Here is a 12,179-nt window from a genome sequence, read left to right on the forward strand (position 1 = left end):
ACAATCTTTTGTCCTTCCAATGTTTTGTACATTCGACCTTTTGTCCATTCGACCATATATCTTTCAACTTTTTGTCATATCTAGATTAAATTTTTAAAAGGTCCTCTCTGCTTGAGAAAACCCATGTTTGTTGTTTTGAAAATTTACTCTAGATATATTCCTTTTCCATTCTGGATTCAATGGCTTAGTAAATGGAAGGCGACCTATGGAATGTTACGTCAACTTTTTACCAAATGACAAACAATTAAAATTTATTTCAATTCAATTCGGTTTTATTTGTGAATAATCAAATTACAATTTGTACATATTATGAACCTAACAGAGTTTTTGTGTTCATTTCAGCTGTGTGTTACGTCTTAATTCGTTTTAGAGCAATTATCACTGTTAATTAAATGCACAAACAAGAGTAGGAAAAAGTTTTCAAAAAACTTACGCAATTGCTAATGATAGGGAATAGGAATAGAAACAGCTTACAACTAGATCACAGCAAAATTTAATCAATTATAGATGTGCTTGATCATCAGCTCCCCAAGGGCCAGGAATTGCTCCGCTTTGTTACGGCAGGTCCGGAACCGCGTCATCATCTCCCCCGCGAGAGCAAAGAACTCCGGCAGGGTAAAGAGATCTTCCCCGGTGACTTCTTGCTGGGCCGCATTGCCGCTACCGGCAGCGACCACGCTGGCGAACGATCGACCCCATCCAGGAGGGAACGCTGGGTTGTCCGCTGGAACCGTACGATGACCAGCAGCTGGCACGGTTACGCTCGTACTTCGCTGAGGAGGGTGGGATGCTGCCCAAGTAACATTTTTTGTTGCGGATCCTTAAATGCAACTATTTCGTAACTCCCAAAATGTGCTATCACAACATAGTTAGAACACTCGTGGTGCCCTAAAAGCGCACGAAAATTTTGTGTTGGCAACATTTAGCCGTTTGTTTCAACTTTGTTACGACGAAGTTTCAGAAACAATTTGTTTGTCTAAATATGTCGGTAAAGTAGTTTGTTGTGTTGTCATGATGTTGCCATTATGTTGTCGTTTAATTTGCGCGAAACAAAAAAAAAATCTATTTGAACAAAAAAACTAAAGTACCCCTGTCGGGATTCTGGACTGGTACCTGTGTGAGTCTATAAACCCACTCGGGAAATCGCCCGCCGGGAGAATCGGTGCGGACTCACATCCGATCCGTCCGAGCGTCACACGAGTAAAGAGGACGGGAGCTGGACCTGCTTGGTCAGCTGTCACCGCACCGTTCGTGTGGCTGCGTCCATGCGCTGTCAGTGCATGGCTGCGTCAAGCCCGTCGTACGAGGGGCCTATTCGACTCGATTCAATGGATACATCGCAATAGGGTGTATCACTCCACACATCTCTCCTCTTCTCCATAAAAAAATATTGTTGAAACAATTGAACTATGAAACAAATGCCACGACTACATAACGGCATTCCTATGCAATCTGCAAAAGTTTTCATTAAAACCAAAAAACCAAATCCCCAGTAACCTTCGGATCCATTGCCAACATTGATGAAAGAAAAAAAGATACGTTAGAATGTCTAACAAGCATATCACTTAATGCATCGAACTAAACTGCAGCCCACTGTTAGTCCATCTCAGCTTTGACTAAATCACCATTTGAAATTAGCTAATTTTCTTTTTCTAAGTAATGATTGTTATTTTCGTGATTTTCTCTCTCTCTCTCTCTCTCTCTCTCTCTCTCTATCTCTATCTATCTATCTATATATATATATGTATCTATATATCTCTCTCTTTCTATCTATCTCTCTTTTTCTGTCTATCTCTATTTCTATCTATCTCTCTTTCTATCTATCTCTCTTTCTGTCTATCTCTATTTCTATCTATCTCTCTTTCTATCTATCTCTCTTTCTATCTATCTCTCTTTCTATCTATCTCTCTTTCTATCTATCTCTCTTTCTATCTATCTCTCTTTCTATCTATCTCTCTTTCTATCTATCTCTCTTTCTATCTATCTCTCTTTCTATCTATCTCTCTTTCTATCTATCTCTCTTTCTATCTATCTCTCTTTCTATCTATCTCTATCTCTCTTTTTCTATCTTGGTTTCTGTAAACCATTCTGGCATATAACCTACTTTATCGTTATTAAGTTTTGGAGTTGCTTACATTACACTACCAAATGATTCAAGTTTTATTTTCCACTCTCTTTAATGACCTACATTCTGGCAAACACAGCACTACATACAGAAATTCCTAAAATCCTTAAAACTTTTCAATATTTCTAGCATCTTTTTTATTAACTTAAATTTACCTTAAACAAATCATTATGCATCATCATCTGTGCACAGCTTTGTCACAAAATTCACTACGAGAGCATTCGTGACTATATTTTAATTATTTCCCAAAGCAATCTCAGTAACCTGCACCTACACCTCTGGCCTTTTGCCCGTTTCAAACTTTTCTACCACAGAGAGTCAGTCTGAACCACCATTTTCTTAACTACGGCTAGACAGACTGACCTACCATACATCTAGCGATTTCAGTAACGCAAATCGCAGCATTTGAAGCGAACGCGACCTTCCAGGCTATTTACCACGGCGGGCAAATCTGACCCACCGTGACAAAATGTTCCACCAATCGCGGCCTTCCAGGCTATTTTCCACGGCAGGCCCATTTGACCTCCGTGCCCATCGCGATTCATTTTTTCTTGGAACAATCGCGGCCTTCCAGGCTATTTACCACGGCGGGCCAATCTGACCCACCGTGCCCAACGCGACAAAGTGTTCCTCCAATCGCGGCCTTCCAGGCTATTTCCCACGGCAGGCCCATTTGACCTCCGTGCCCAACGCGACTCTTTTTTCCTTGGAACAATCGCGGCCTTCCAGGCTATTTACCACGGCGGGCCAATCTGACCCACCGTGCCCAACGCGACAAAATGTTCCTTCAATCGCGGCCTTCCAGGCTATTTCCCACGGCAGGCCCATCTGACCTCCGTGCCCAACGCGACTCTTTTTCCTTGGAACAATCGCGGCCTTCCAGGCTATTTACCACGGCGGGCCAATCTGACCCACCGTGCCCAACGCGACAAAGTGTTCCTCCAATCGCGGCCTTCCAGGCTATTTCCCACGGCAGGCCCATTTGACCTCCGTGCCCAACGCGACTCTTTTTTCCTTGGAACAATCGCGGCCTTCCAGGCTATTTACCACGGCGGGCCAATCTGACCCACCGTGCCCAACGCGACAAAATGTTCCTTCAATCGCGGCCTTCCAGGCTATTTCCCACGGCAGGCCCATCTGACCTCCGTGCCCAACGCGACTCTTTTGCCTTGGAACAATCGCGGCCTTCCAGGCTATTTACCACGGCGGGCCAATCTGACCCACCGTGCCCAACGCGACAAAGTGTTCCTCCAATCGCGGCATTCCAGGCTATTTCCCTCGGCAGGCCCATTTGACCTCCGTGCCCAACGCGACTCTTTTTTCTTGGAACAATCGCGGCCTTCCAGGCTATTTACCACGGCGGGCCAATCTGACCCACCGTGCCCAACGCGACAAAATGTTCCTCCAATCGCGGCCTTCCAGGCTATTTCCCACGGCAGGCCCATTTGACCTCCGTGCCCAACGCGACTCTTTTTCCTTGGAACAATCGCGGCCTTCCAGGCTATTTACCACGGCGGGCCAATCTGACCCACCGTGCCCAACGCGACAAAGTGTTCCTCCAATCGCGGCCTTCCAGGCTATTTCCCACGGCAGGCCCATTTGACCTCCGTGCCCAACGCGACTCTTTTTTCCTTGGAACAATCGCGGCCTTCCAGGCTATTTACCACGGCGGGCCAATCTGACCCACCGTGCCCAACGCGACAAAATGTTCCTTCAATCGCGGCCTTCCAGGCTATTTCCCACGGCAGGCCCATCTGACCTCCGTGCCCAACGCGACTCTTTTTCCTTGGAACAATCGCGGCCTTCCAGGCTATTTACCACGGCGGGCCAATCTGACCCACCGTGCCCAACGCGACAAAGTGTTCCTCCAATCGCGGCCTTCCAGGCTATTTCCCACGGCAGGCCCATTTGACCTCCGTGCCCAACGCGACTCTTTTTTCCTTGGAACAATCGCGGCCTTCCAGGCTATTTACCACGGCAGGCCCATTTGACCTCCGTGCCCAACGCGACTCTTTTTTCCTTGGAACAATCGCGGCCTTCCAGGCTATTTACCACGGCGGGCCAATCTGACCCACCGTGCCCAACGCGACAAAATGTTCCTTCAATCGCGGCCTTCCAGGCTATTTCCCACGGCAGGCCCATTTGACCTCCGTGCCCAACGCGACTCTTTTTTCCTTGGAACAATCGCGGCCTTCCAGGCTATTTACCACGGCGGGCCAATCTGACCCACCGTGCCCAACGCGACAAAATGTTCCTTCAATCGCGGCCTTCCAGGCTATTTCCCACGGCAGGCCCATCTGACCTCCGTGCCCAACGCGACTCTTTTTCCTTGGAACAATCGCGGCCTTCCAGGCTATTTACCACGGCGGGCCAATCTGACCCACCGTGCCCAACGCGACAAAGTGTTCCTCCAATCGCGGCCTTCCAGGCTATTTCCCACGGCAGGCCCATTTGACCTCCGTGCCCAACGCGACTCTTTTTTCCTTGGAACAATCGCGGCCTTCCAGGCTATTTACCACGGCGGGCCAATCTGACCCACCGTGCCCAACGCGACAAAATGTTCCTTCAATCGCGGCATTCCAGGCTATTTCCCACGACAGGCCCATTTGACCTCCGTGCCCAACGCGACTCTTTTTTCCTTGGAACAATCGCGGCCTTCCAGGCTATTTACCACGGCGGGCCAATCTGACCCACCGTGCCCAACGCGACAAAATGTTCCTTCAATCGCGGCCTTCCAGGCTATTTCCCACGGCAGGCCCATCTGACCTCCGTGCCCAACGCGACTCTTTTTCCTTGGAACAATCGCGGCCTTCCAGGCTATTTACCACGGCGGGCCAATCTGACCCACCGTGCCCAACGCGACAAAGTGTTCCTCCAATCGCGGCCTTCCAGGCTATTTCCCACGGCAGGCCCATTTGACCTCCGTGCCCAACGCGACTCTTTTTTCCTTGGAACAATCGCGGCCTTCCAGGCTATTTACCACGGCGGGCCAATCTGACCCACCGTGCCCAACGCGACAAAATGTTCCTTCAATCGCGGCCTTCCAGGCTATTTCCCACGGCAGGCCCATCTGACCTCCGTGCCCAACGCGACTCTTTTGCCTTGGAACAATCGCGGCCTTCCAGGCTATTTACCACGGCGGGCCAATCTGACCCACCGTGCCCAACGCGACAAAGTGTTCCTCCAATCGCGGCATTCCAGGCTATTTCCCTCGGCAGGCCCATTTGACCTCCGTGCCCAACGCGACTCTTTTTTCTTGGAACAATCGCGGCCTTCCAGGCTATTTACCACGGCGGGCCAATCTGACCCACCGTGCCCAACGCGACAAAATGTTCCTCCAATCGCGGCCTTCCAGGCTATTTCCCACGGCAGGCCCATTTGACCTCCGTGCCCAACGCGACTCTTTTTTCTTGGAACAATCGCGGCCTTCCAGGCTATTTACCACGGCGGGCCAATCTGACCCACCGTGCCCAACGCGACAAAATGTTCCTCCAATCGCGGCCTTCCAGGCTATTTCCCACGGCAGGCCCATTTGACCTCCGTGCCCAACGCGACTCTTTTTTCTTGGAACAATCGCGGCCTTCCAGGCTATTTACCACGGCGGGCCAATCTGACCCACCGTGCCCAACGCGACAAAATGTTCCTCCAATCGCGGCCTTCCAGGCTATTTCCCACGGCAGGCCCATTTGACCTCCGTGCCCAACGCGATTCAATCATATTCCTTTCTGTCAAACTCGGTTTCACTTTACTCACCCACCGAGCACTCACACGCTCGCGCCTTTGCTGAGTCCCTTTCCTCACTTCAATACTTCCTCCAAAAGAAAAGTCTCTTTTTTTTCAATCACCAGCACCAAAACAAACAAACAAATCTGCACCAAAAAAAAAACACGTCGGCAGGCGATTTCCCGACGGTTCTTGGAAGTTGAAAATAAAATTCCAACTCCGTCACGGTCGCCAATGTGTGAGTCTATAAACCCACTCGGGAAATCGCCCGCCGGGAGAATCGGTGCGGACTCACATCCGATCCGTCCGAGCGTCACACGAGTAAAGAGGACGGGAGCTGGACCTGCTTGGTCAGCTGTCACCGCACCGTTCGTGTGGCTGCGTCCATGCGCTGTCAGTGCATGGCTGCGTCAAGCCCGTCGTACGAGGGGCCTATTCGACTCGATTCAATGGATACATCGCAATAGGGTGTATCACTCCACACAGTACCTTCAGATCTACACACCTTGCCTCTACCACTGAGCCACGGATGAATTGATGAAAGGGCAAATGGTTGGGCTGAACTGTATCTAAGGATTTTTGATTTCAATATTATTCTTAGCACACAAATCGGGCTAAGTCACATGTTGCAACAATGGAACCAATAAGTTTTCAATATGTTTCGATTACAAAACGAAATGGATTGTTGCAAAGTTGTTTTCAATTCGAAACGTTTGTAACATTGCAACGTATTGTTGCTAAAATGTCATTTTTATGTTTCTACAGCAAAACAAAACAAAAACTGGACTTAGTCAAATTTATCATGTTGCCAAATGCTACTTGGGTGCTGCTTTCTTTTTCCTCTTTTCCTGCTCCTCGAGGTAGTTTTTCCGTGCGCTGCATCCACGGTAGTTGCTGGTATGGTTACCTCCACAGTTGGCGCACTTGATGCGCGCCTTGGTTTGCTCTGCCTTGTCCCCCAAGTCCGCCTTGCACGGCAGTGCGCACGCCTCCGAGAGGTGTGTTTCACCGCACTTCACGTAGCGGGGCGGGAGGTTGCAGTTCCGCGAGCCGTGGCCAAATTTCTGGCAACGGTGGCATTGCGCTGCGTCCGTCGGGTTCTTTGAGTAAAACCGCCAGTTTACCCAAAAACCGTCCAACGCCTTAGTTTTCCGCAGGTCTTGAATTTTGACGGTGCCGCGGTCGAAGTACAACAGGTACAGTGTGTGTGTACCTGTGACCGTTGTCTTCCGCGAGAGGACTTTTATGTCACGCGGCGTAATTCCAGCACCCGAGAGGTCCTTCTTTAGGTCGGAGATCGGGCGGTCTTGGTACCCAAGACGACCTTCACGGCAGTCTTCTGCACGGGGTCGAATGTGTAGAACTTGAAGTTTTTACTCTTCAATTTCTCCACAACCAGGTCGAAGTTCTTGCTGTCAAATGTGTAGACTTGCACTGACGACTTACCGATTTTCAGACACTATCCGAGGCCTTCCAGCAACTCGTCAATATCGTCCGTCAACGTGTCCAAAACATATATTGGAGGTGGTCTACGTTCCTTTGGAGAATTGTTCGTTTTTGACGTCGACACTTTCTTCCGTGCACGTCCATCGTATTCGTCGTCGTCGGTAGTGCTGCTACCGTCGGTGTTGTTGTGGTTTTCTTCGTCGTCGCTCAGCATCTGGAACTCGTTCCTGATGGGAATGTTGGCGGATGTTGACGTGTTGGTCGTGGCTCCGGAAGTACCCGAACGGGTTCGCACTGGTGATCTTGGAACATATCCGGGGTGTAGTAACTTTTTGTCGATTCCTTCTGCGCTCACGCTCCCCTGCGCGATGGCGGTCGACACGGCGTTGGTTTGTTTACCTTTTTGCACACGGCCGGTAGACGAACTTCGCGGGTTTTTCGAGGCCGCACTCGAACTGCCACGGCCACGGCCGGCCTTTGGCATGCTGCAGGAGCAAACTCGCGGGTAATCACGGTAGACTACGGCGGAAAATTTCGAAAAAACGATAGAGCACTGAGCACTTGACTGCTGCTTGCTCTCGTGCGTACACGGAGGTGAGCGTTTTTTTGTCAATTAAAATTTACAAATTTCAAATTCATAAAGATTCTTGAGAATAGTTTAAAAATGTTTAAAATTGTTTAAAATTGTTTAAAATTGTTTAAAATTGTTTAAAATTGTTTAAAATTGTTTAAAATTGTTTAAAATTGTTCAAAATTGTTTAAAATTGTTTTAAATTGTTTAAAATTGTTCAAAATTGTTTGAAATTGTTTAAAATTGTTTAAAATTGTTTTAAATTGTTTAAAATTGTTTAAAATTGTTTAAAATTGTTTATAATTGTTTATAATTGTTTATTTAAAATTGTTTAAAATTGTTTAAAATTGTTTAAAAATGTTTGCAATTGTTTAAAATTGTTTAAAATTGTTTAAAATTGTTTAAAATTGTTCAAAATTGTTTGAAATTGTTTAAAATTGTTTAAAATTGTTTAAAATTGTTTAAAATTGTTTAAAATTGTTTAAAATTGTTTAAAATTGTTTAAAATTGTTTAAAATTGTTTAAGATTGTTTAAAATTGTTTAAAATTGTTTAAAATTGTTTAAAATTGTTTGAAATTGTTTAAAATTGTTTGAAATTGTTTAAAATTGTTTAAAATTGTTTAAAATTGCTTAAAATCGTTTAAAACTGTTTAAAATTGTTTAAAATTGTTTAAAATTGTTTAAAATTGTTTAAAATTGTTTAAAATTGTTTAAAATTTGCTTAAAATTTGCTTAAAATTTCCTTAAAATTTGCTCAAATTTCTTTGAAATTGCCTAAAATTGTTAACAGTTTTTTTCCATTTGATAACTAATATGAATGAATAATTAATAAAAAAAATAGTTTAAATTTTGTGAAACTGGTTTAATTTGTTGAAAAGGGTTTGAATTTGTTTAAAATTGTTCAAACTGGTTTAAAGTTGTAAAAATTGTTCAAATTGATGGTTAAACTGTTTAAAATTGATAAAAATAAACAAAAAGTTCAAAATTGTATGAAATTTTTCAAAATTGTGGAAAATTGCTCTAAAAAGTAGTTTGAACTTTGGCAAAACTGTTTGAAATTATCTGATAACTTAGGTTGCACTATTATCAAGATCAAGGTGCCGTCATCTGGGGCGAATCAAGACAGCTGTTTAGCCTTTTTACTACACCATTTTTTGTTGTTTTAAATTGGTGTCGAATAGAACAAACATAAAACAACAAAAATATTGAAACGTTTTCCAAACTTCAAGCCTTCAAGCGCTCTAAAAACTGCTGGCCCTATTCAAACTGTTGTCCCAATTCACCCCAGTTAACGGAAGTTAAAATAACTTTTAAATGACACATTAGCTTACCTTTTTGTTTATTCTGCGCTGAGTTCGATTTTTTAGTTTACAATTTAAGAAAAAACAGGAAAACATTTGGTCACTTTGAATCGTTTATTTCGTCTGATTTATGTAATTTGTTATAAACTATCTTTTTGGGTGGAGTGTCCCATAAGGGACGCAAGGTAGAGACCCTTAATAGGGAGACTGGTCTAAGTTTGCTAAATCGATCTGGCAACGTATGTTTTGAGCTTGGCAACACTAATAAGTTTTGCTGGGCGTAAAGGCAAATGCTCGTTTGGATACGTCAAACTCGTGTCTGTTTGGGTACGTCAAATTCACTTCGACCAGTCTCCCTATTTAGGATTTCTAACGCAAGGGTGTTGGGGCATTATGTGCTTACGCTCTAAAGCTAAAGAAAAAACAACCCACATAAAAGAATACGCATGAAGATGTCGGAAAGACAACAAAAAAATAAAACAAGACTCCGCACTTCTATCGATCGGTCCTCCCGAGCTCGTCATTCGCGTTGAGGTCTGAAATTGCATCGAATTTAGCAAAACCTTTGAAAAGCACTCGGTAGATTGGGGGTCCTCACAACTCACTTTTGCCGTCACACGCCACGATCTTGACCTTGTCCACCTTGGCAAATTCGTGCACCTCCCGGAACTCGACCTGGTTCAGCATCAGCGTCCAAACGTTGTCACAGAACCGGTACGTGTTCAGCTTGGCCGCCTTGAAAGTCACCCGGGACTTGACCCGGTTCGAGAGGGCCGCGTTGATGGATTTGTCGAACTGGACGAGCACGCGGACGGCCAGGGCGGGCGTGATTTGACCGTACTGTTTGGGTGGACAAAAGAATTGTAAATTTGAAGGAGGAGGATCGAGAAACCATATGGAAGTGTCCGGAACCTTACCTGAATCAGCTCGTCCAGCGTTTCCTGCAGGGTGTTGCCGAGGGTCGTGTTGCGGTACAGCTGGTAGGACATGTTGCGTGCCGGAAGAATGCGGTCAAGCGTAAAGTTGAGAAAATGATTCACAAATTCGAGAGAAAACAGATGCTTCCGAGCGCGATGGTGGCAAATTTTGTAAACAAAAGCTGGCTGCAAGAATGACAAAACAGAAAAAAAACACAAAGGTACACTCTAAAAGGGAAGTTGTTGATTTGTTTTAATAACACATTGTGTAGTTCCAATTAGAGAGCCAAGTTTTCCAACCTTAAATTTGAATGACCTTGGTTGTTTGAAATTTCTCCCAGAACATTTCATTTCCCTATGTAGGTCCCTAGTTCCAATGAAATCGACGAAAGAGATTTCTTCAAAAAGAGCTCAATAATAAATTTTGTTTTAAATATTTTTGATAACAAAATTAAATTTGAAGAACACCCGTTTCAAACGCATTTTGAATTTTCTATTAATATATATACAGAAAACTAATTTGTGACTTAAAAAAGTTTTTGCTTTCTGGCCAAAAATTGGTAATATATGTTGACCGTGCATCCAACGAAAAGTCGACGGAGTGCGTTTACAAATTGAAAGCGCACAGATTTCAGCAAAGACTTTGAAACTGACGTTTTTTCGACTGCAAAAAATGTTAATAAAAATTATAATTATTAAAATATAAAATAAAAAATATATTATGAATAAATATGATTTGCTAATAATTTTGAAGTTTCTTGTTAATTTTGATGAAGAGTAAAATAAAACAACTTTTTTTGGCACATTAAGCTCAGCGATCAGTTCTGAAATTTCATACAAATCATCAAACAAATTTCGCAACAAATTGGTTACGCTGTCCGCTTTGAAAGCGGATGACCATGGGTTCGATTCCCATCTGCTCCAGCCTTCCATCGGATGTGGAAGTAAAACGTCAGTCTCGGCCTTGATTGTTGTTAGGCCGTTAAGTCATTCCAGGTGTGGGAGTCGTCTCCAAGCTATAAAAAGATTAACAACACACCAATCCAAGCCCGCTCCGGTGGAAACGCTGGCGGCGATTGGACTCGCAATCCAAAGGTCGATCCCTGGGGTGGAAGGTTCCTTGCAGTAGGGCATCTGTCAGATTTGAGTGAATTTCACTCAGAATTCCACGAAAACTGAGTGATATTCACCCAGATCTGAGTGAAATTCACTCAAATTTGACAGATGCCTCCTTAACTCATTTCTGAGTAGGTTCGGTTTTGACGAAAACTGAGTGATTTTAAACGTGCGTGTAGTGTATCGTCACAAACTGGACCTTATCAAGACACCTTAGGAAAACAACCTATGGAATGTTAACATTAACCTTAACATTTTAACATTAAGTTGATTAATAAACTGTCACTGAATCCGCTTTGTAAATGCCGGCCCCAATACTCTTCACGGGTGTTCCCCTCAGGAACAGGGAAAGACAAGGGGAAAGATACTAAAATTTAAAAATACAGCAAAAAAATTATCTCACTTTTAAAGTGAGACCATACAATGACCATACAATATGTTGTGACATTGAATTTCAACCGAAAAGTGCTTTCAGAAATTTTGTAAAAGTGCGCCGTTTTCACACTTGAGCAAATCTCTAGTGAGAATGAGCAATTTTTTTTATTTCTTTTTTTATGAAACTTAGTGTTAAATTTTGTTATGCCTAAAAAGTCATTTTGAATCATTGGTTTGTCCATACAAGTCTTCATATTATTTTGTATCTTGAGAATCATAAAAAAATATTTTCAAAATTTCCAAAAATTGGCTTTTCTGCCAATTGAATTTTAGCAACATGCGCCACAGCTCAAAATATGGCTTTTTATTTTGAACATTTTCAAAAAAAATATTTTCAGAGATGGTCAAGCTGTTCATGACTTTAACAGGTAAAACAAAATCACATTGTCAAGAAAAACTATTTTCATGTGTCTATAACTTGAAAACGGTGCACGATATCAAAATTAATTTGAATTTTAAAAATAAAGTCGGTTTGTTTGATTCCTTTGAAAAATTGGCTTTTGAGCGCCACAGCTCAAAAGATGCTGTTTTGCGCAATTTTTTT

The 12,179-nt window shown here is 43.8% G+C and overlaps 2 protein-coding genes across 3 annotated transcripts; both read right to left on the reverse strand.

Annotated features, from left to right (window-relative positions):
- Positions 1–254: 254 nt before the first annotated feature.
- LOC128093236 (uncharacterized) lies at positions 255–7,887 on the reverse strand. The gene is made up of 2 exons (XM_052709306.1): positions 6,338–7,887; positions 255–1,113 (listed from the first exon to the last, which is right to left on the reverse strand). The coding sequence occupies exon 1, from the start codon at positions 7,776–7,778 to the stop codon at positions 7,308–7,310; it is 471 nt and encodes a 156-aa protein (XP_052565266.1). The 5' UTR covers positions 7,779–7,887; the 3' UTR covers positions 255–1,113; positions 6,338–7,307.
- Positions 7,888–9,262: 1,375 nt separating this feature from the next.
- On the reverse strand, positions 9,263–10,279 carry LOC120424456 (transcription initiation factor IIA subunit 2). Of its 2 annotated transcripts, none has more exons than XM_039588589.2 (3): positions 10,085–10,279; positions 9,773–10,007; positions 9,263–9,703 (listed from the first exon to the last, which is right to left on the reverse strand). In XM_039588589.2, exons 1-3 carry the CDS (start codon positions 10,154–10,156, stop codon positions 9,663–9,665), a joined length of 348 nt encoding a protein of 115 aa, XP_039444523.1. In that variant the 5' UTR covers positions 10,157–10,279; the 3' UTR covers positions 9,263–9,662. The 2 variants fall into 2 exon arrangements, with proteins under 2 accessions (XP_039444523.1, XP_039444524.1); XM_039588590.2 differs by having other exon boundaries at positions 9,766–10,007.
- Positions 10,280–12,179: the final 1,900 nt, after the last annotated feature.

This window comes from Culex pipiens, chromosome 1, assembly GCF_016801865.2.
Source record: "Culex pipiens pallens isolate TS chromosome 1, TS_CPP_V2, whole genome shotgun sequence".
Taxonomy (NCBI): Eukaryota; Metazoa; Arthropoda; class Insecta; order Diptera; family Culicidae; genus Culex; species Culex pipiens.

Coding starts and splice junctions, on each gene's coding strand:
- LOC120424456 (XM_039588589.2), bottom strand. CDS start 10,156: ATGTCCTACCAGCTGTACCGCAACACGACCCTCGGCAACACCCTGCAG. Junction 10,008..10,084: donor CGCTGGACGAGCTGATTCAG/GTAAGGTTCCGG, acceptor CCACCCAAACAG/TACGGTCAAATCACGCCCGC. Junction 9,704..9,772: donor CGTGGCGTGTGACGGCAAAA/GTGAGTTGTGAG, acceptor ATGCAATTTCAG/ACCTCAACGCGAATGACGAG.
- LOC128093236 (XM_052709306.1), bottom strand. CDS start 7,778: ATGCCAAAGGCCGGCCGTGGCCGTGGCAGTTCGAGTGCGGCCTCGAAA.